Source organism: Mus pahari, chromosome 2 (assembly GCF_900095145.1).
Source record: "Mus pahari chromosome 2, PAHARI_EIJ_v1.1, whole genome shotgun sequence".
Taxonomy (NCBI): domain Eukaryota; kingdom Metazoa; phylum Chordata; class Mammalia; order Rodentia; family Muridae; genus Mus; species Mus pahari.
The window spans coordinates 151917390-151938441 of NC_034591.1; the positions used below are offsets into that span (position 1 = coordinate 151917390).

The following is a 21052-nucleotide window of genomic DNA, read 5'->3' on the forward strand; positions in this document are numbered from 1 at the left end:
AGAGAGCAAGAGAGGGAGGAGGGGCCAAGCAGCCCCTTTTATAGTGAGTCAGGCACACCTGGCTGTTGCTAGGTAACTGTGGGGCAGAGCTTAGACAAAATGCCAACATACTCTATCGGGAGTCTGGGAAGTACTGTCCGAGCGTGTGTGTGTGTGTGTGTGTGTGTGTGTGTGTGTGTGTGTGTGTGTTGTTAGCACATGTGTGTTTGTGTGAGCATGCACGCCTATGGGCATAGAGCCCAGAGGAGGATATCAAGTACCTTGCTCTATCATTCTCTGCTTTATTTCCTTGAGTCAGAGTCTCTCACTGAGCCTGAAGTTGACTAGTGGCCATCAAACCCAAGTGTGCATCCTGTCCACCCCCAGCAGTACTGTGGATACAGACACACACTCGACCACGCCCAGTTTTCTCTGGCTTTGGAGATTTGCACTCAGGCCCTCATGCAGAGACAGCGAGCACTTTCATGGCTTACTCAGCTCTCCAGGCTGCTGCTCTTTGAGCTGCAACATTCTGGAACCTACTCACCTTACAGCTCTCCACACCGCCTTTGTGAATTCATTTCAGGAAGTGAAAAAAATCAAGTAATCATCTAAGCATCGTGTTCCTGGAGATGCGAATGGACAGGGAGTCTCCAAGGAGAGAGGAGGGACCCAGCCCAGGACTGAACCCTCTGCTTGGTCTACATAACAATTTTTGCTGTCAGAATGGCTCTAATGTTGGCAAAGAGCACACAAACAACTCTTAAGCTGCTTAGCTCCTCTTGTAATCTGCTTGGGGCTGTGGGTTAAGAATCTTTCCTTGCCTTAGGAGGACAAATGGCTTTCTATCTTTGTCACCGTGAGGACTTCAGTTCTCTAGCAAGTAGAAATCTGAGGAAGGTGTGCTTTAGTTCTAAGGCAAAGTGTAGAAATGAACAGAAAATATGCATTTCCTTCCTTGTCTGCATTGCTAGGACATAGTCAAGAGACTATTGAATATTCAGGGCGTTAAAAGTATCCACCTTGCTCCAGATTCTAATACCAACCTTATAAGCAATTTTGAATGTGTCCCTGATTTTCTGTATGATAGAATTATCAAAAAGGTTGAGTGTCCTGTGAGCTAAGGTCTACATAAGATTTATGTAAGGCAACACACAAATTAATACTAGTAGCTGAATGCCATGTGAGGACTGAGCCAAGAGCTGTAGTAATCAGATGGCAGCCTACAAATCATGAAAATGTGCGATCTAGTGATTGGTTTTCAATCGTCACCTGTTCTAAGGTCTTGGCAATCTCTTGGCCTCATTCCCTATCAAATGTCACCGAGCTTCAATGAATAATCTTTATGTTTCATGTCTATGAGGAAGCATACACAGTGCCATTTAACCAGAGATATTCTGTATTCTTCCATTTTACCATTTCTGTGATCAGAATCTTTATAGTGGCAGAGGACATGAGAGTTGGCTTTCTCTAGATATGTACAGTCTTATAAGAATCATGTCACGTGTGTGTGTGTGTGTGTGTGTGTGTGTGTGAGTATGAGTGAAACAAAAATAATATTGAATCAAAACCTGAGCATCTGCCCTGGACTATCAACATTTCATGCATTTGTGAATTTAATGTGTCTTCACTGCAAGAAGATGCCCCTGTCATTTGGTAAAAGTATCCTTATCAGACAACTCCTAAGTCTGTCTCAGTCACACCCCACCTCCCCCCCCCCCTTTCTTGCATCTGGTTTGGTGCCCTAAGCCTATGACGCTGGGCTTAAGTGACAGGAGGGATATACACAGGATGCAAAGATCTTTGTGTCAGCGACTAGACAACATACGGGAACACATTTGGCTCTGGGAGATTTTAACTCGTGGTAAGTCTGAACACAATAATAACTAACTAAATGTGTTGGAGGGTTGATTGGCTGTAAATGACAACAACAACAACAACAACAGAACATACAAGAAGAGAACACTCTGGACTTGTGGGTCTGACCTAAGTTTAAGGGTTGAACATGGGACAGAACACACTCAAACCTTTTCATAATGTCATGTGACAGACTGGTGTGTGAAATGCGGTTATTACCAGTTCACTGCAAACCTTGATTGCTGAAGTTGTTCACAAGGTACCGAGAAGGACCCTCCCTGTTTGTGGCTTCCTGGCAAACAGTTTTCTGGAAAAGGATGGATCTGAGGCATTACGCAACCACAGCACAAATAGTTCCTCACTCCCAGGATGGCCTTGAGACTGATGGGACAGTGTGAGCGTGGGGAGAAAGCAAGCATTGGGGTGACCGCAGGGCAGTGTGGGTGACATTGCCTTCTCCCTCTGAGGTCAAAATGTTTGTTTGCTCTATTCTGAAGCAAGGTACATGCTGGATTGTCTTTTAGTGGCTTCATTTTTGGCTCTTGTTTGGATCTTTAACTTGAATCTCTCTGTCTCGGAGAAACCCTGGGCAACATCTCTGGGGCTAACCTATCAGGGGAAGAAACGGCAGTGCCCTGTCTGGTTCCTTTTCTCAGTTCACTAACCATGCGTCTGTTTATCTTTCTATTTATCTTTGCTGAGGAGGAGGCGATCTGGAGTTTTGGGGTGATGAAGGCGCATCAGAGAGCCCTCCACGATGGCTTTGTTTTTTGGTCATTTCTCATGAAAGGTTAAGCTGTGTAATTCCACACAGTGAGCATTGTTGCATTGGATACCCAACACCCTGTGCCTTGGCACAGCCCTTCTTTCTGCAGAAGAGCGTTTCATAATCTCTGAAGCAGGAAGGATGAATATTGCATTAAAAAAAAGAAAAAAGAAAAATAGGTTCTCATACAGGGACAGATTCCTTGACACTCGGAGGAACCTAAGTGTGAACTAAAGCCAAGTCTGATATTTAGTGTGGGCACATTAGACTTCAGGACTGAAATGACACACACATATTCCAGAAGTCACAGCCAGGGGAGCTTAGCCTTTGGTGATGTCTATAACCAATAGGACTCTCTTCCAAGGAAAGAAAGGGTCATATTTGTTCTGATTTCCCCAAGGCTTTGCAGAGACCCAGAGGGTAAATCTGTTACAGAAACTCCGTAGGGATCAATTGGGTTTCTCAGCTACTCTAAACTGAAGCATCCCCATGAAGTTCAGAGAGCAGAAGTCTTTCACGGAGCAAACACCAAGGGTCAGCCTGATGAGAACTGTGGAAGTCTGCGAGGACTCCTCATTTTTCAGGTTTTCCGTGTGTGTGTGTGTATGTGTATATGTGTGTGTGTGTACATGCAAGTGTGTGTGTGTACATGCAAGTGTGTGTGTGTACATGCAAGTGTGTACATGCAAGTGTGTGTGTATGTGTTTATACAAGCAGGTGTGTGTGTGTGTGTGTGTGTGTGTGTGTAGGCTGGAGGCCATGGATACTTCAGACCAGGGACCCTGGATATCCCTGTAGCAGGTGATACAGGCGGCTGTGAGCCACCTGATGTGGGTTCTGGTCCTCTGGAAGAGCAGTCCATGCTCTTAAGCATCGAGCCATCTTTCCAGCCCCTGAGTCCTATTTACATAGCACATTAAACCTAAAACTAGACTTGAGTACTACTGTCCGAGTGCAGAGGTGCAAGGTGCACCTTCAAAGCCACATAAACATGAAAAGGGAGTTTGCCAAGGCGGGAGGATGCTGAGGAGGTGCAAACATGAAGATTTTTAATTCCTGAGGCATGCCGTGAGAAGTCTAAGGGATTCAATGAAAGCCTCTTAAAGCAGAATTTAGAGACCAAATAAATGAATAGTTGGGGATTTGAAGGAGTCACCAATGAGGGTCAATGACAGTCTTCACTGCAGTGCAGAGTGGGGACCCCTCAGCACTCAGCTGGGAAAGAGGGGACTCCAGAGGGGACACATGTTGAAGACATATGTCTTTTCACATGGTTTCTTGTTCTCTCAAGGGTCTAGTATAGACTTCCTACTTTGGAACATTTTGGATCAGATACAATACTTGCATTAGGGTCCTTTAATTTTTTTTGATTCAATTTAAGGAATGGGACCTAGAAAGGAGTGTGAGGTTTGTCAAGGCCACACGGTCAGCTTTGTGGAGTAGGAATTTAAAACTACATGTATAGTTGACCCTAAAGAATTCACTCTTTCTCCTGCTAGTACCTCTAGGCGGGAGTTTGACCAATAAAAGTTAACCTAGTCCTTTATATTTTGAACTGTTTCCATTAAAAAAAGTTTCCAGATAAAATATAGAATGCCCAGGTAATTTTGAATGTCTGAAAAATAAAAATTTAAATATATTTTCACTAATTTATTTATTTATTTATTTATTTGGTAATCTTAATTCTAGAAGGTTCTCCAGACTTGGAGATGGAAGATTCATGATTTATTAGTATTTTGAAAGAACTGGAGAGTGTGATCTGAATTTGATCTGAGAGCAATTCTCCAGCCGACCCCCTGCCTCCACCCCACCTCCACCCCTACCCCCACCCTGTGGCTTTGGCACTGGTCACACACAGAGAGAGCGATTCTGCCCTTGGCTGCTCACCACCACCTCCTGTTTTCCAAACCACACTTTGGAGAGTCACAAATCTTGCCTGTTGACAGGGGCAGAGAAGGCTCACTGCACAGGAATTAGACTTGGTCATTAGAGGAGCTAACAATGTTCTCCCTAAAGCCACTGAGGGCATTGTGAGGTGAAGCCAGCTACTGTTCCCTCTGCGGTCTGATGGAAAACTCACAAGGCCAGATCTCGTTACTAACAGTCCAGGACGGTCCCTGAATCCCCACACTGTCCACCACTCAACCAACAGTCCTTACAGCAAACTCATTTAAATGCCAACTACGACTGCAGGTAGCCAGACTATAGAAATGTCTCTTCCACTCTGAAAAGGGGGACACATGAAGGACATCCCAGTAGGATAAAGGCAGAAAGGAAGGAGAGCAAGAACAGTCTAGCTCCTCCCGGGCACTGTTCTCAGACTGGAAGGCAAGAGTGGTAGCCATGAGAGAGAGAAGAAAGACAAAGTGCCTTGAGAGTCCAAAAGAAAAGACCACGAAGTGGAAACCCCGTATATGATGTCAGAGGGCATCAGAGTGAGGTGGGGACGCGTGGAGTAAATACCTGTGTTTAAGCCCGACAGGGCCAGGGCCAGACTAAGAGCATCAGCAGTATCCGTGGAAGGTTAATCTTAAGCAGCGTGGTTCCCAGGCACTATGTCATGGACCAAGTTGCTTTGGAGGACAGGGTTAAGGCTATTTGTGAGTTCTATGGAGCTTTAGGGACACGTCCTTCCCAAGGTCAACTTTCTTGAATGTCAAGAAAGAAAAGGAATAGTAACAACAACAAAAATATTAGGTTGAAACTTAGCAGTTAAAATTTTATTTTTTATTTTACTTTATGTTCATGGGTGTTTGGACTGCATGTGTGTCTGTGTGTGCATGCCTGCTGCCATTGGCAGACAGAAGAGGAGGTTAGAGTCCCTGGAACTGGGAGTTACAGATAGTTGTGAGCCTGTATGAAGGTGCTGGGAGCTGAACCCTGGTCCTCTGCAAGGGCGGCAAGAGCTCTTACCTAACCTCTGGGCTCTCTCTCTAGCCTTGGAGTTTTAATTTTTATGTTTACCTTTGTCAGTGTTTTTTCCTATGGTTTCTGTTTATAGAGCGAAGTATGTCCGTCTGTGGAAACTTTTCCCCCTGTGGCTTATGTTTATAGAGTGAGGTATAAGTCTACAGCCAAACTAGTCTGGGTATGCAGTGTTAGATAGGCCCATGGTTCCCACTAGAGACAATGTTGAAGACATCTGAGGGAAACGTGGTTGATGGACTCTCTGGGTGGACAGGGAGCCAGAGAATGAAGTCATTGGTTAGCCAATACCCAACATCCAACTCTCTACTTCTGCAACTTTGTTTCAGGCCACAGTGAATGTATCCATTATTGTCCACAGTCCAGAAATGCTTGTGTCTGGATGGCCATGTTACCGCCCTCAGAACTGACTGAAAAGTCTCCGAGTTAATTGAGGATTTAGCAAAGAATGAAAAGGAAGAGTACATTTTGGAAAATATCTTTTGGAGGCGGGCTAGTCTGTAGCTGGATGAAGAATATAAAGTTTCAAATATCTATAAATATTATAATCATAGCTTTCAGATAATTTCCCTCTTTTTCCTGGGATTCCTTGACAGGAAATACATTATAATTAAATATTGGATTGTTTTTTGAGGGGGCCTCTACCTAGATTTTTTTTTTTTTGAGACAAGGTTTCATGTATTTGAAACTGACCTCAAATTAGCTATATAGCCAAGGGTGACCTTGAATTTCAGATCTTCTGGCTCACTGTGTGGATTACAGGTATGCACAATCAGGCCTGATTTATCAGTGCTGGGAATTGAACTCAGGTCTTTGTATGTGCTGGGCAAACACTCTAGCAACTGAGCTATGGCCCAACCCTCATATCTAATTGTTTTATTTTCAAAATCTTTTAGTCGACAAAAATCTCTTAATTGTTTTCACTGCACTCTACTGTACACTTTCATTGATTTACAGCATTTTTCTAACAATAACTTCTCCGGCTTGCGTGCGGCAACACAAAATGTCAAGCTTCTGAGTTAGAGTGCTCCAAATACCTGATAACTAACAGTCTTTTTGCCTCGAGGGTCTTCATTTCCTTCCACTCTCCGGCAAGCCTGAAAGCGGAGCACGAGCCGTTCAAGGACCGAGATGAGTGACAACCCTTCCTTGAGTCCTCCAGCACCAAGCCAGGGCCCCACCACCCCACGCAAAGGGCCCCCCAAGTTCAAGCAGAGGCAGACTCGACAGTTCAAGAGCAAGCCTCCCAAAAAAGGGGTGAAAGGGTAAGTGGGAGATGGAAAGGCAGGGCTGTCGCCTTCTGAGCGCGACCACGCAGACTCATCCGTCAGCCACGCCCTCCATCTTCCTCTCCAGCTCATCCTGTCGGTATTCCTGAAATCCCTTGCTTTGTAAGCCCTGGGGAGAATGACCAGTTTTAAAAGGAAAACGGAGCTTTTCAGAATGACCCTTAACTTGACCTTCCAGATTTTTCTTGCCCTGTCTTTTAAAAAATAATTTTTAAAAACATATTTTAATTACGTGTGTGTGGTATGTCTGTATGGAGGTGTCTTAGTCAGGGTTTCTATTCCTGTACAACATCATGACCAAGAAGCAAGTTGGGGAGGAAAGGGTTTATTTGGCTTACATTTCCAAACTGCTGTTGATCACCAAAGGATGCAGGACTGGAACTCAAGCAGGTCAGAAAGCAGGAGCTGATGCAGAAGCCATGGAGGGATGTTCTTTACTGGCTTGCCTCCCATGGCTTGCTCAGCCTGCTCTCTTATAGAACCAAGACTACCAGCCCAGAGATGGCACCACCCACAAGGGGCCCTCCCCCCTTGATCACTAATTGAGAAAATGCCTTAGAGCTGGATCTCATGGAGGCATTTCCCCAACTGAAGCTCCTTTCTCTGTGATAACTCCAGCTGTGTCAAGTTGACACAAAGCTATCCAGTACAGNAGGTATATGCATTTGAATACAGGTGCCAGACCAGCCAGCGAAAGGAGCTTTGAATCCTCTGGAACTGGATTTATACGCTATAGTGAGCTGCCCAACTCGAATAATGGCAGCAGAAGTCAGGTCCTCTGCATGAGCAGCGAGTGCTCTTAACCACTGATCCAGCGCAGCTGCCCATTCTCTGTTCTTTTATGCAGAGGTAACCTGTGTTTTAACCTGGAATTATGAATCCTTAGTCATTTCCAGAAAACACTGGTGGGGTTTTTTTGTTGTTGTTTGTTTGTTTTATTTTTGATTTGTTTGTTTGTTTATCTTCATGTCTTATTTCTTCAGTTATCCATTTTACTCTGTCGTTCTTTGGAAAAAAAAATCCTATTTTCAACACATGCCCCACATGCTAACTTCTCTTTTACTGCAGCTTAAATTACATTGTCACTTTCGTGTTCTCTAATGATGCATTCAGCCATCATAGCTTGTGTTAATTTATATTACACTTATTTATCTATGTCTTTTCACTGGGGCTAAGATCACTCAGAGGAAATTTGTTTTTTCCTTAATTCTCTGTGCCTAATGTGATGCTGGGAACGCAGTAGATTAGTTAGCTAATGACAATGTCTTACTGCTTAGCCATATCTATAAGTGGACATCTATAAAGGTGAAGATTGAGGGCTCGTAGGACAGTTCTGTGGGTAAAGGCACTTATTAGGCCATCCTTGTGTTCAAAGTTGAACCCTAGATCCCACCCACAGAAAGGTGAAAGCAGACGTGACACAGCAAAGTGGTTGTTTGACCTCTACATACACAAGCATATACACAGGTGCACATACACACAGACACAGGCACAGAGACACACATACATAGACACAAGCCGACACTTAGACACACACAGGGACACATGCACACACAGGCACAAGCAAACACACGGATGCAAACACACAGATGCAGACACACCCACAGAGATGCAAGCAAAAACACACAGGCACACATGCAGACACACACAGACACAAGCAGACACACAGATACACACAGCCACACATCCACACACAGACACAAGCAGACACACAGGCGTAGACATACAGATGCAGACACACAGATATACACACAGACACACACACACACAGATAGACACAACACAGTACAAATTTTTATATGAAGCTTGGGGTCAGTTGGTAGGGTGCTTGCTTGCCTGCCTGGCCTGAAGGCAGCCCTCTGTTCAGCTCCCAGCCCTGCTCCCTATTAAGGACACACTGAACCCCCAACAGAGTGACATCTGGCTCTAGTTCAATGTGGACAAAATTTCTCAAATAAAACACTTAGGACTTCTTCTTTGTGAAGAGAGTTTCTTGGGAGGATTTCTCAATCTGTTGGTGGCCTCTTTGTCTTATTGACAGTATCTTTTGCCTTACAGAAACTTTGCAATTTTATGAAGTCCCATTTGTTGATTCTTGATCTTACAGCATAGGCCATTGCTGTTCTGTTCAGGAATTTTTCCCCTGTGCCCATTTCCTCAAGGCTTTCCCCCACTTTCTCCTCTATATATTTCAGTGTCTCTGGTTTTATGTGGAGGTCTTTGATCCACTTAGACTTGAGCTTTGTACAAGGAGATAAGAATGGATCAATTTGTATTCTTCTGCATGCTAACAGCCAGTTGTGCCAGCACCATTTGTTGAAAATGCTGTCTTTTTTCCACTGGATGGTTTTAGCTCCTTTGTCAAAGATCAGGTAACCATAGGTGTATGGATTCATTTCTGGGTCTTCAGTTCTGTTCCATTGTTCTACCTGTCTGTCACTGTACCCGTACCATGCAGTTTTTATCACAATTGCTCTATAGTACAGCTTGAGGTCAGGCATGGTGATTCCCCTAGAGGTTCTTTTATTGTTGAGAATAGTTTATGCTGTCCTAGGCTTTTTATTATTCCAGATGAATTTGCAAATTGCCCTTTCTAATTCAGTGAAGAACTGAGTTGGAATTTTGATGGGGATTGCATTGAATCTGTAGATTGCTTTCGGCAGGATGGCCAGTTTTACTATATTAATCCTGCCAATCCATGAGCATGGGAGATCTTTCTATTTTTTGAGATCTTCTTTAATTTTTTTCTTCAGAGACTTGAAGTTTTTGTCATACAGCTCTTTCACCTCCTTAGTTAAAGTCACACCAAGATATTTTATATATTTTGTAACTATTCAGGCCCCTCACCTCTGGTCTCAGCTAATATTTATCTGTTCTACTCATCTGGTTTTTGCACAGGTTTGGAGATGACATCCCAGGCATGGAGGGGCTAGGAACAGGTGAGCTATGACACCTTTAGCCTGAGCAAGTGGCCTTTGACGTTTCCATCTTCAAGGGAAAGTTTAAGATTACAGCGCCCATGACATGTGATCCTTTGAAGACAGAAAGACAGATGGTGATTTAATTTAACATTTTAAATCTGCGGGTACCTAGGTGCAAAGTTGATAAAAGAAATGAGCATAAGCCTGAGGTGATGATTTCTGTTGGTTTATTATACAACCTGAGTGCATGCTGCAGCCGGCTGTAGGCTTGTGCAGTGTAGGATGCTTAGAGCTGATCCACTCCAACTTCGTCTTTTCAGAAGAGGAATCTGAGGCAGACTGAATGTCAGAGCTTGAGGAACTGGGAAAAAAGACAGGGTCTAGAGAGCCCTTCCAGTCTGCCCAGGGACCTACTATTTACTCACCAACTTCCTCTTCTTCACGTCCTGTGGCACCAGAGACAGGGGTACACACACAGTAACAGGGGTGTGCATAGCATCAGGAAAGGGGTACAGACAGCCCCAGGAACAGGGGTACATATAATACCAGGAACAGGGGGTATGCATACTACCAGGAACAGGGGGTACACATAATACCAGGAACAGGGGGTGCACACAGTACCAGGAATAGGGGTGCATACATTGAGTGCATCTGATACAATCTTTTTAGTTGACTGGATATTTGCCCTCACTAGATAAGACAGTGACTTAAAATTATTAACAGCTTTTTTTTTTTTTTTAAAAAAAAAGAAGTTTTAGATTTCTAGAAGAATTTAGCAGAAGGCCCACAGAACTCCTGTCACCATCGCACAGTTCCCTGGAATTAACACAATGCTTGAGTCTGGCACATCCGTCAAGTATGATGAGCTGCTACCTGTCAATCATTCTTGCTGTTTTAACAAAAGCCCATAGCACATATAGTTTGAGGCTCATTGGTGCCATATGGTTCTCAGGGTTTTAATGCTTGTGTAAGGTTATGTCACTATCATCATTGTGCCATACAGATTGTTTTCACCATTCTAAACATCCCCTCATCTCTCCCTGGTAACGCCTTCCTTCCCCAGCCGCACACCCCGAACATCACTGGACTTTTGACTGGGTCTTACATTCACATTTTCTGAAATGCTATTGAGTTAGAATAATACAGCGCTAAGCTTCCCCATCCTAGCCTTTTCCATTCAGAAATATTTATCTAAGTGTCTTCTTAGGGTTCAATTGTATGTTTCTTTTCTTTATTTTCCTTTTATGTGCATCCTTATTTACCTACATGTATGTATGTATGTGTGTGCCTGGTGCCATTGGAAGCCAAAGGAGGTAGTCAGATAATCTGGAACTGAAATTACAGATGAGTGTGAGCTACTCTACGGGTGCTGGGAACTGAACCCAGACTCTCTGAAAGAGCAGCCAGTGATCTAAACCACAGAAAGATCTTTCCAGCCACAATAGCTCATTTAGTTCTATTTCAAGGGCATTCTGTTGAAGGACATCTTGATTTCTTTCAGGTATTAGCATTCATGAATAAAATTGCTGTGTGCACGCATGCGTGTGCAGGTGAGTGTGTGTGTGTTGTGTGTGTGTGCGTGCGTGTCTTTGTCATGTGCTTGTTTACATTCTCCCTGGCCGTGGGGTCACTGCCCATGCCTCCCCAACAATGGAGCGTGCAGGAGTGTAACTGTCCAGAGGGTGTCTTTGTCTTCTTACAGGAGCGGGTCCTCCCCCGGTGCGAGGTTGGCTGAGGTCTTCTTCTGTCTCTTGCAGACATCACGGTCATCTGTCCCTGGGAAGCGTTCAGCCACCTGGAGCTGCATGAGCTTGCTCAGTTCGGGATCATATGAGGAGCCCAGGGGCTTGGCTGCTCTCAAGAGCAACTGCTGCTCTTGAGGGTGTCATTGTTTTTACCTAATTGGTCTTTCTGAGTCTTGAAATCCAGTATTTGGAAGGACCTTATGTGGTCCTGACCCATGAGTGATGGTACGTGTTCTTTCCTGCATGGTAGCTCAGTTTCAATGTTGAATAAAAAGGCAGTTTTTGGGGGTTTCCCCAACCTTACACCTTTTCCTGTCTACTGTTTTGAAGTCATTCACATAATTCACATAATCTGTTTAAATGTAGGCTGGGCACTCACAATGTTAGTAGTAGAATTATAGGATAGCATTAATATATTTGAAAGAGTCTGATAAGAGAATTGTTATGGATCTGCTTGGTCTACCTAGAGAGTTCCAGACTAGCCAGAGGTGAGACTATCCCTTAAGAAAAAACAAAACAAAACTGCAATGTAATACGTCCTGGGAAATCTGAACAAACATCTTTGAATCAACTGGGCCACCAGTGACACACAGGAAACAATTCCAAGTTGAATTCACTTAATTGGTGACTTTAATTATGATTACTTCAAAGACTCCCAGTAAGGGGCTACTTCCAAGGCAGGGGCAACTTACAGGCAGTTATACCACTGAAACAGGTGCCACCTTCTCCCCTTGAGAGATCTCCATGAAGGGATGTTTTAAGGCCCAGTCTTTTAATGACAGCTGACATCATAGCCGTCCTGATTTTAAGATGGCAGTAGTCATGTCATGTTTGGAGAATAGTATTCTGTAATGGTTTACATCACAGTCCTCCCTTCTTAGTTTTTTTTGTTTGTTTGTTTGTTTGCTTTTGTTTTTTGTTTGTTTTTTCTGAGACAGGGTTTCTCTGTGTAGCCCTGGCTGTCCTGGAACTCACTCTGTAGACCAGGCTGGCCTGGAACTCAGAAATTTGCCTGCCTCTGCCTCCTAAGTGCTGGGATTAAAGGCGTGCGCCACCATGCCCGGCCAGTCCTCCCTTCTTATCTATAGAGGAATTGTGATATTTATAGTGGAGTTGTATTAAACACTGTATGCAAATGTGTAAAGGAGCCATGGCCACACAGGAAGTAGATAGCAAGGCTTGCAAAAGAGTCAGCCTAGTGTTAAGAGTCAAGCAATAATTCTGCTTTACCCAGGATTTTTACTAAATCTGAGATGGTCACCTCAGAGGTTGCCTGCTGTTCTAACTCAGTCTTAAGGACTGAAGAGTTAAACTCAGAACCCTGACGACCTGAGCGTAAGGCTCTGGTTCCACAAAATTCCCTTTCATTCATTCATTAAAATTACTCTGCCCAATTACTCCGAGATTCACAGCTATCAGAATATCTGTTGATTGGCTCTCTGCAATCTATAACAAACTGCTTTTAAGTCATCCGTGAGAAAACTCCCGAGGCTCTGAAGTTTAGACTCTGACACAAAAGCCCTCTAAGTAAAGTGCCCGTTTGCTTCACCCCAGAAGTTGTGTCAAAAGCCATGTGCACAGAGCTGTCTTTCCACAACTTTTTTTTTTTTTTTAAGGCAGTTGTGCAATACGAGCGAGCGCCACCTCTGGCTTTAGGCTTTGTTGCTGAGAATGTGAATTTCTTCATTTCAGTTTTGTAATGTGTGGTAAAAGAATGGAGGAAATTAACTGAAGAGAGAAGGAAGCGGGGAGGATGGGTAGGGAAGGCTCGGATCCCTCTCTTGAAGCTACCAGTGAATTGAATGAAACTCACCCCCTAGACCCCCCAATTTGCCTGAATTCCATAATTTGAGGTTCACAGTGGCGGTAAAATAAATGGCTCTGTGGCCCTTAGCACTTAAGCATGAAAAGGGGAGACTCGGGAGAGGGACTCAGCTCTCATGAGCCTGTCCCCTGCGGCCGAGGCTATGACAATTACTTTGTAATGGCTGAATAATCTTCTAGCCATAAAGCTAGAAACAGATGAGAAAAAGCGAAATATAAACTTGAAAGTGGAAGTGCTTGATGAAGGGGACAGCAGGGGAAGGTGAGCTTGCACTGCAGCAGGAAACTCGCCCTATCCTCCCTGTCTTCCCTCCAGACGCCATGAGTCAGTTGTGGCACCCGACAGCCACCCCTTAGTCCTGCCGTGTGCTCTGTCTTTGGGGTAGGGAGGTCTAGTTCTTCAGTTGGACAAGGTCCTGGTTCATACTTAGTTCATTTTATAGGTGGGGTCCCCCCCCCCAAAGATGAAACAATGTCAACAAAACAGAGTGAAGCAAAGGCTCGGTCTATGTTAGCTACCTCTCTTATAGCCAGGACAAAATACCGGGGAGCAACTTGAAGGGAGTACACATATCTTGGCCAACATTTTTTAGAGGATTCAGTCCATTGTGTGAGACAGTTTGCATCATCGTGGCAGTTGGGAAGCAGGAAGAGAGGTGGGATACAGGGATATATAGGCCCCAGGGATGCCCCTAGTGATTTAGTTCCTCCAACTAGATACCACCCCCACTTTCATCACCTCTTAAGACACCCTCAGATTACATTATAATTTGATCATGGGATTAATCTGTTCAGTATCTCAGATCTTCATTATCAGATTGTTCCAGGAAACACTGTCACAGACACATGCCTTTCTAATCCACTAGCCATCCCTCAATCTAGTCAAGCTGACGACCAGGACCAATCATTACACAAACATATCTAATGGCCAGGGAGGAGAAGGAGCAGGGACATGATGCTGCAGGAGGGACAGTGGAAGGATCGACGACACAGAGCCTGGAACAGAAACCGGCAGCCACCATCCGATGTTTGTGAAGTTGTAGCGAGGAAGCGGAATGGATGTGTCACACAGAAGGCCAGCCCTGGGCTGTGAGCAGGAGCTGATGGAGCCTGCATCTCAGTGTATTAGTCAGGATTTCTATTGCTGTGATGAAATACCATAACTAGAAAGCAAGTTAGGGAGGAAAGTCCATCAGCTTACATTCCCACATTGTAGTTCATCATTGAAGGAAGTCGACAGGAACTCCAACGGGGCAGGAGCCTGGAGGCAGGAGCTGATGCAGAGGCCATGGAGGATGCTGCTTATATGTTTGCTTCCCATGGATTTCTTGGCCTGTTTTCTTTTCCCTTTCTTCTTTCCTCTCTATCTCTCCTTCCCTCTCTCCTCCCTTTTCTCTTTCTTCTTTTCCTTCTCCTCACGCCTCCTTCTTTTGAGAAAGGGTTTCTCTGTGTAACCTTTGCTGTACCAGAACTGGCTCTGTAAACTAGGCTGGCGTCAACTTCAGAGATTGGCCTGCCCCTACCTCCTGTGTGCTGGGATTAAAGGTGTGCTTTCTTATAGAACCCAGGACCACCAGCCCAAGGATGGCACCCTCCTGGGCTGGGCCCTCCCCCAATCAATCTCTAATTTAAAATTGCTCTACAGGCCTGCCTGCAGTCTGATCTTATGAAGGCATTTTCTCAGTTGAGGCTCCCTCCTCTTGGATGGCGCTAGCTTGCCAAGTTGACATAAAACTGTCCAGCACAGCATCGAACTCAAGCCCCTTTGTTTCTATTCTTAATAAGCTCCAGTTCTACCGTTCTCATTGTTACTAATGAGAAATAAGCAACGCTTTACTGTAGAAACACCACCTAGGGAAGCGATACAATAGTCTCAGCACTGGGGTGACAGAGGCGCAGAGGTTTGAAGAAAGGGACTGGACTGGGGGATGGAGAGATGGCTCCGTGGTTAAATGCTTGCTGTTTTTGCAGAGGAACTGAGTTTGGTTCCAAGCACCTCCATTAGAGGCTCACAACTGCCTGTGACTCCAGCCCCAGTGGGTCCGATGCCCTCTCTGGTCGCTAAGAGCCACTCCCACCCCTACATCCCCTAAAGCTAAGAAAATCTTTGTTCGTTTGTTTGTTTGTTTGTTTGTTTGTTTTAGGGAACTGAGAGTAAAGGGCAGTACAATAACTTGGGTGCAGCAACAGGGTGGTAGCTAGAACTCCAAGAAACCTGATTAGCTGTAACAACCAGAGAGAGCACATAGCTGCAGGATGCCAGGGGGTTCAACCCACTCCACTGATCCTCTAAAGACCAGGAAAGGATGTGATGAAGTTAATGAACACATTTCCCAGCCTGCTCCTGGGATTGGATGGAGGTTGAGGTTGGTGTTACCCATATTCTACACACTGACACCTTTTCTAAACCCAATTGTACCCCAGACAGGCAGAAAACAGCACGGTGAAGAGGGGAATCTGGGCTTTGCGCCTTTGTGGGGTTGACTTCTTTCTTAAGCTGAAAGAAGGAAGGAGAAGAGAAGGAATGAGAAGGTTCTCTGGAAAGCAAAAGGCATGGAAGTGGGGTTGGTCAGCAGGGGCAACACCTAGCCTAGGAGAAACAGGAAGTAACACAGACAAAACTCAGAACGTGTGTGTGTGTGTGTGTGTGTGTGTGAGTGTGTGTGTTTGTGTGTGAGTGTGTGTGTGTATGTGTGTGTGTGTGTGTTTGTGTGTGAGTTTGTGTGAAGGGGTGTGTGTGTGTATGTGTGTGTGTGTGTAATAAGGAGTGGTTTTTAAAAAAGATTTATTTATTTGTTTTATGTATATGAGTACACTGTAGCTGTACAGATGGTTGTGAGCCTTCATGTAGTTGTTGGGAATGGAATTTTAGGAACTCTACAGTCAACCTTCCTCGCTCAGGTCTGTCCAGGTCGCTCTGGCCCAAAGATTTATTTATTATTATAAATAAGCACACTGTAGTTGTCTGCAGATGCCCCAGAAGAGGGCATCAGATCTCATTATGAGTGGTTGTGAGCCACCATGTGGTTGCTGGGATTTGAACTCAGGACCTTTGGAAGAGCAGTCAGTGCTCTTACCCACTGAGCCATCTCGCCAGCCCCAGGAGTGGTCTTAAAAGGAAAATCAAAACAAGGCTGTGTTGTATAAAAGCCCATGGAGCAAATGGACTGTTATATGGACTGTCCAAATTAAACATAAATTAGTAAAATGCTTTTTGCAACTACAAGTTATTCATCTTTCTTAGCTTCCTGAGGCAGAGGATAGATAAAATGTTATTGATTTGGGGTGTATGTTGGGGCTGGGGGAGCTTTGAAGCCTTGGCCTGGAACTCACTACCTAGCCCAGGTTGACCTTGAACTTGTGGTGGTTCTTCTGCCTCACCTTCCCAGATGCTGGTGCTGAGACCAACAGAATTTAAAAGCATAAAGTATAACTGATTGTAGACGTGGGCCATGCAATTTGCACTTGGCAGGAACAGTTAAGAGACCTGAGCATTTCCTGGTTCTGCCAGTGAACATCTGTACAACTGCTTAATTCATTTACCTTCCTGAAAATGAAATATTTGAAAATAAAACTAGGGTCTTGGACTTGCCAAAGTTTCTCTGACCACAATTTTTTTAAAAAAAAAAAAAATCAATAAATCTAAACGTGCTTTAAATATGAACAAAATGTTCCCTTTTGTGGCCAGAAGTCCTCAGGCACAGAGCCTGGAGTTTCTTTGAGGAGTGTTTAATAATTTTCTTTTCACAGAGCCCAGAGTTAAGTCAAATCGTGTATAGTACTGCCACCTGGTGGCAGTAATGAGCACTTTCACACATGGAAGTGGATTTGACTGTCTACTTCCAAGAAACCTAAAAAATCACCCATTCAGTATCAGAGAGATAATCTCAGATGGGAGACTCAGCCCGCTCCAGCGAGTCTCTGAAGGATCAGGAAAGGATGAGATGAAGCTAAACTTCGGCTGCCAAATCTGACTGTTTTGCACACATAATGTCTGTACCTCATAATGTTTAAAGGCTCAGGCCATACAGAATTTCTATATTTCCAAACAATTCATTTTCATGTTAAATAACACCATAATTCCTAGCTAATTACTATTCACAGATAGACAATCTATCAACCATTATCGATATTTCCAGCTTGATGGCATACTCATTTGATTCAAAGTGTTCCTAGATTATTTTATCATTTGATAACTTGAGACTAGGGAGATGGGTCCTCAGATACAGGGCTCCCCACCAGAGCATGAGAACCCAAGATCTTACCCCTAACACACAGAGGAAATGTTGGATGTGGTGGCCATGTACCTTGCAGTCCTATGCCTGGGGGCAGAAAGGTGGGGGTCCACGGATTTTGCTGGCCAGCTAGTTTTGCCGAATTGATGAACTCAAGAGACACTGACTAAACAAACAAACAAATAAATAAGGTGAAGAGTGACAGAGAAAGGCATCTGGTGCTGGCTTCTAAATGCATGTGCAAACATCTATGTGTATTCATACCCACTGAACAGGTTCACACATACACTACACACACACATATATGCACACACACATACAATGTCACCCAAACAGATATTCTCTGACATATTTATCATTATTCATTATGCTCTCTTATTACTTAGAGAAAAGTTGGCATTATTTTAAGGCTCCATCTGGTTCTTTCTGTAGTTTACACATCTGCTTATATGTAAAGGAGCATATATAATGAATGACTCAAAGAGCTTTAATTTTAAAAATTCATAAATCTCATTACTTTCTGGTCCTCTTAAACCGAGACTGTGTCTCTGGCCTGAATGGTATCAAGCGGACAGCGTGGACACAGGCATGAGGGGAGGGGTCGGGGGAGGGAGAAAGCAGCAATCGAGGTGCTGTGGAGGCCCTAGCTCAGCAAGCCCGTGGTGAAACATTGATCTTCTCAACAGGTGTTTGTCGGGTGAATAACTGAATGATGCAAATACAAGATAAAATTCAGTTATAAGATGGACAAACCAACAGAGATGATAAACCCCGCTGAGAGCAGAAAGGATAAAAATATCACGGCTGTCTCAACCTGCACAGAGGAGCATGTGAAAGAAAAATGTTGATGTTTCGTTGTGACAAGATTCTTGGCAAGCTGGGAAGAATGTTGAAGAATGTATCTCAGTGTGACAAAACTGTCTATGACACTTCTGCTGTGACTACCATACTCTCTAAGATAGAAGCAAGGACACCAATCCCTAGTACCTCCATCCCAACAGTACTGAAATCTATCCGGATTGGGCTAGGGCTAGGTCAGTGGGTGGAGTGGTTAGTTAGTATGTAGTAGAGGGGCCTGTCCCCACTGCTTCACAAAACAAGGCGTGGTGGCACATGCCTGTCACCCCAGGACTTGGGAAGTTGGGGCAGAAAGATAATAAGTGCAAAGTTACTCTCCACTATGTAGTGACTTTGAAGCCAGCCTCAGGTACACGAGACTCTCACATCTCAAAAGCTCTTGGAGAGAGAGGATGAAATTCATTCTAGTCAGAAATATTAGGCAAGAAAAGGAAATTAAAGACATCGAAACTGGAAAGTGGACTGTTGTTTACTGATAAAGTAATGCTAACCCTCCAAACCCCAAAGACCTCACCCAAACTCTGAAGAATAAATACTTCCATAAGTTTCAGTACATGTAACCAGCATCTAAAAAATCAGTTTGTTCTTACAAACTATTACGTTTTTGATGCTGTGGCAAAATAACATGACCAAACTCCTCAACTGTTGCCTCATGAGAAAAGGGAATGTAAAAGTTTCTCTCTCTCTCTCTCTCTCTCTCTCTCTCTCTCTCTCTCTCTCTCTCTCTCTCTCGATGTTCATAAGAAAAGGGAGTTTGATGACAAGTTGCCATGACCAAACAGTGCCTAGGGCAGCCAGAAGCAGAAGAAGTTGGTTTTGGGGTGGCCCAGCCTGGTCAGTACTTGGATTTCATCCTCAAACCTTGCAGACTGGAGGAGAATTTGTTTCCATTGTTTTTCCGCCCAGTGGTGGGTGAGATATTATCACTGACGTGGGAAGCTAATGTCCTATTCTAGACCTTGACAGGCACACAAAGGGTAACATTTCCTCTCCTTCCAGAAGTGGGAGGCGCCTGTTCATGCTGCATATTCTTCCCGGTGCCAGAGGTGCGAAGAAGGAAATCAGGTGTGGTTCCTGTATCCACAGCATTGGTAGTCTAGGGGAGAGAAATATTAAACAAGAATGCACCTGGAACTTTAAAACTCCACCTGTGTAGGGTCCATGATTCTTTGTGGTATAAAAAGACCACACATAGATATAATGAAAAATAACCAGGTAAACCATTAGGTCAAGTATCCTGTAAAGAAGGTGTTATGGGGCTGGAGAGATGACTCAGAGGTTAAGAGTACCAACTGCTCTTCCAGAGGTCCCGAGTTCAATTCCCAGCAACCATATGATGTCTCATAACCATTTATGAGCCCCGATACCCTTTTCATGCATGCAGGCATACATGCAGGCAGAATGCTGTATACATAATAAATAAATACATAAATAAATAAATAAACCTTAAATAAAAAAGAAAGAAGGTATTACAGATGAGAATACACCAGGTAAAGAGTGAGCGAAACAAAAGTCCAAGGCTGGAGGGAATTGGACAAGTTAATGCAATTCGGGGAGGCAGCGAGAGAGCACACTGGGGAAGCCCGAGAGACCAATGGGGACAGGGTGCACAGCCCGTTAACATTTATTCATCCAACGAGAATGGAAACCAGACAGAAAGTCTGTGCTATGTTACTTTTCTCATTGCTTGGCCTGCATGAAACAACTTAAAAAAAAAAAAAAAAAGGACTGATTGCGGCTCCTAGTCTGAGCGGACAGTGATCCAGTTTACCACGGAGGGAAAACCACAAGGACAGGCAGCCCGTGGTGTTAGGAGTGAGCACCTGGGACCCCTCACTGCTTGTCTGAGCAGAACAGGAAGCAGAGAGCAGACAGAGATGAGGGACAGACCAGATAAACCCCAGTACCCGAGCCCAGTGCCCCACTTCCTCTGGTGAACGCCCACTTCCTAAAGGTTCCATAACCTGAAACACCAGCCGAAGCCCAAAAGTCAAGTGTTCAAACACAGGCGTCCAACCACGATACCAGGCTAGTCAGAAGCGGTGGACCAGGCTAGTCCGAAGTGGTGGCGTGGTTGCTGAGGGTGGTGTATGGGTCCTTCCTGGCTTCCCCCTACTGGGATCTTCCTTCATCCTTAGCCCAGGCAAGACAGAATTCAAAGTCTCTGTTGTTTAAATCGTCTGGAAACACTTGGAGAACAATGGATGGAGAGCATCAGGAGACCCGGGTGATGACAGCTTCAGGGGCTGGTGGTAGAGCAATGAGCACTGCGTCTTAGGAAGCCCAGGAGTAGAGAGGGGAGGGAAATGGCCAAGGAAATTGTGTCGGTCTGTGGAGGCCTGTAACATCTATAGTCCACTGACAATTAGGACGGGTAATCTAGGTAGATCTGACTCAAGAACAGGAAAGACGTTTCCCCAGAGGGGAAGGGTCCCACCCACTGCCTGCAGCCTGCATCTTGTTGAATATTTCAGCTGCTTTTCCTTTGACAGCCTGCCTTGCAGAGCTGAGACCTGCTCAGCCAGCCTTACTCATGACATCCATTCTAGTCTCTTGGTTGTGTTCACTGGTTCAATGGGGCTAGTTTCTCGGTTTGCTTGTATGCTATTTCTTATGGTTCTCTGGAGGAATACACACACACACACACACACAC

General features: G+C 44.5%; 1 protein-coding gene across 1 annotated transcript; it reads left to right on the plus strand.

The window, feature by feature from the left end:
* Window positions 1-1772: 1772 nt before the first annotated feature.
* On the plus strand, window positions 1773-11785 carry Pde6h (phosphodiesterase 6H). The gene is made up of 4 exons (XM_021191598.1): window positions 1773-1843; window positions 6624-6792; window positions 9715-9755; window positions 11495-11785. The coding sequence occupies exons 2-4, from the start codon at window positions 6659-6661 to the stop codon at window positions 11569-11571; spliced, it is 252 nt and encodes an 83-aa protein (XP_021047257.1). The 5' UTR covers window positions 1773-1843; window positions 6624-6658; the 3' UTR covers window positions 11572-11785.
* The last annotated feature ends 9267 nt before the right edge of the window (window positions 11786-21052 follow it).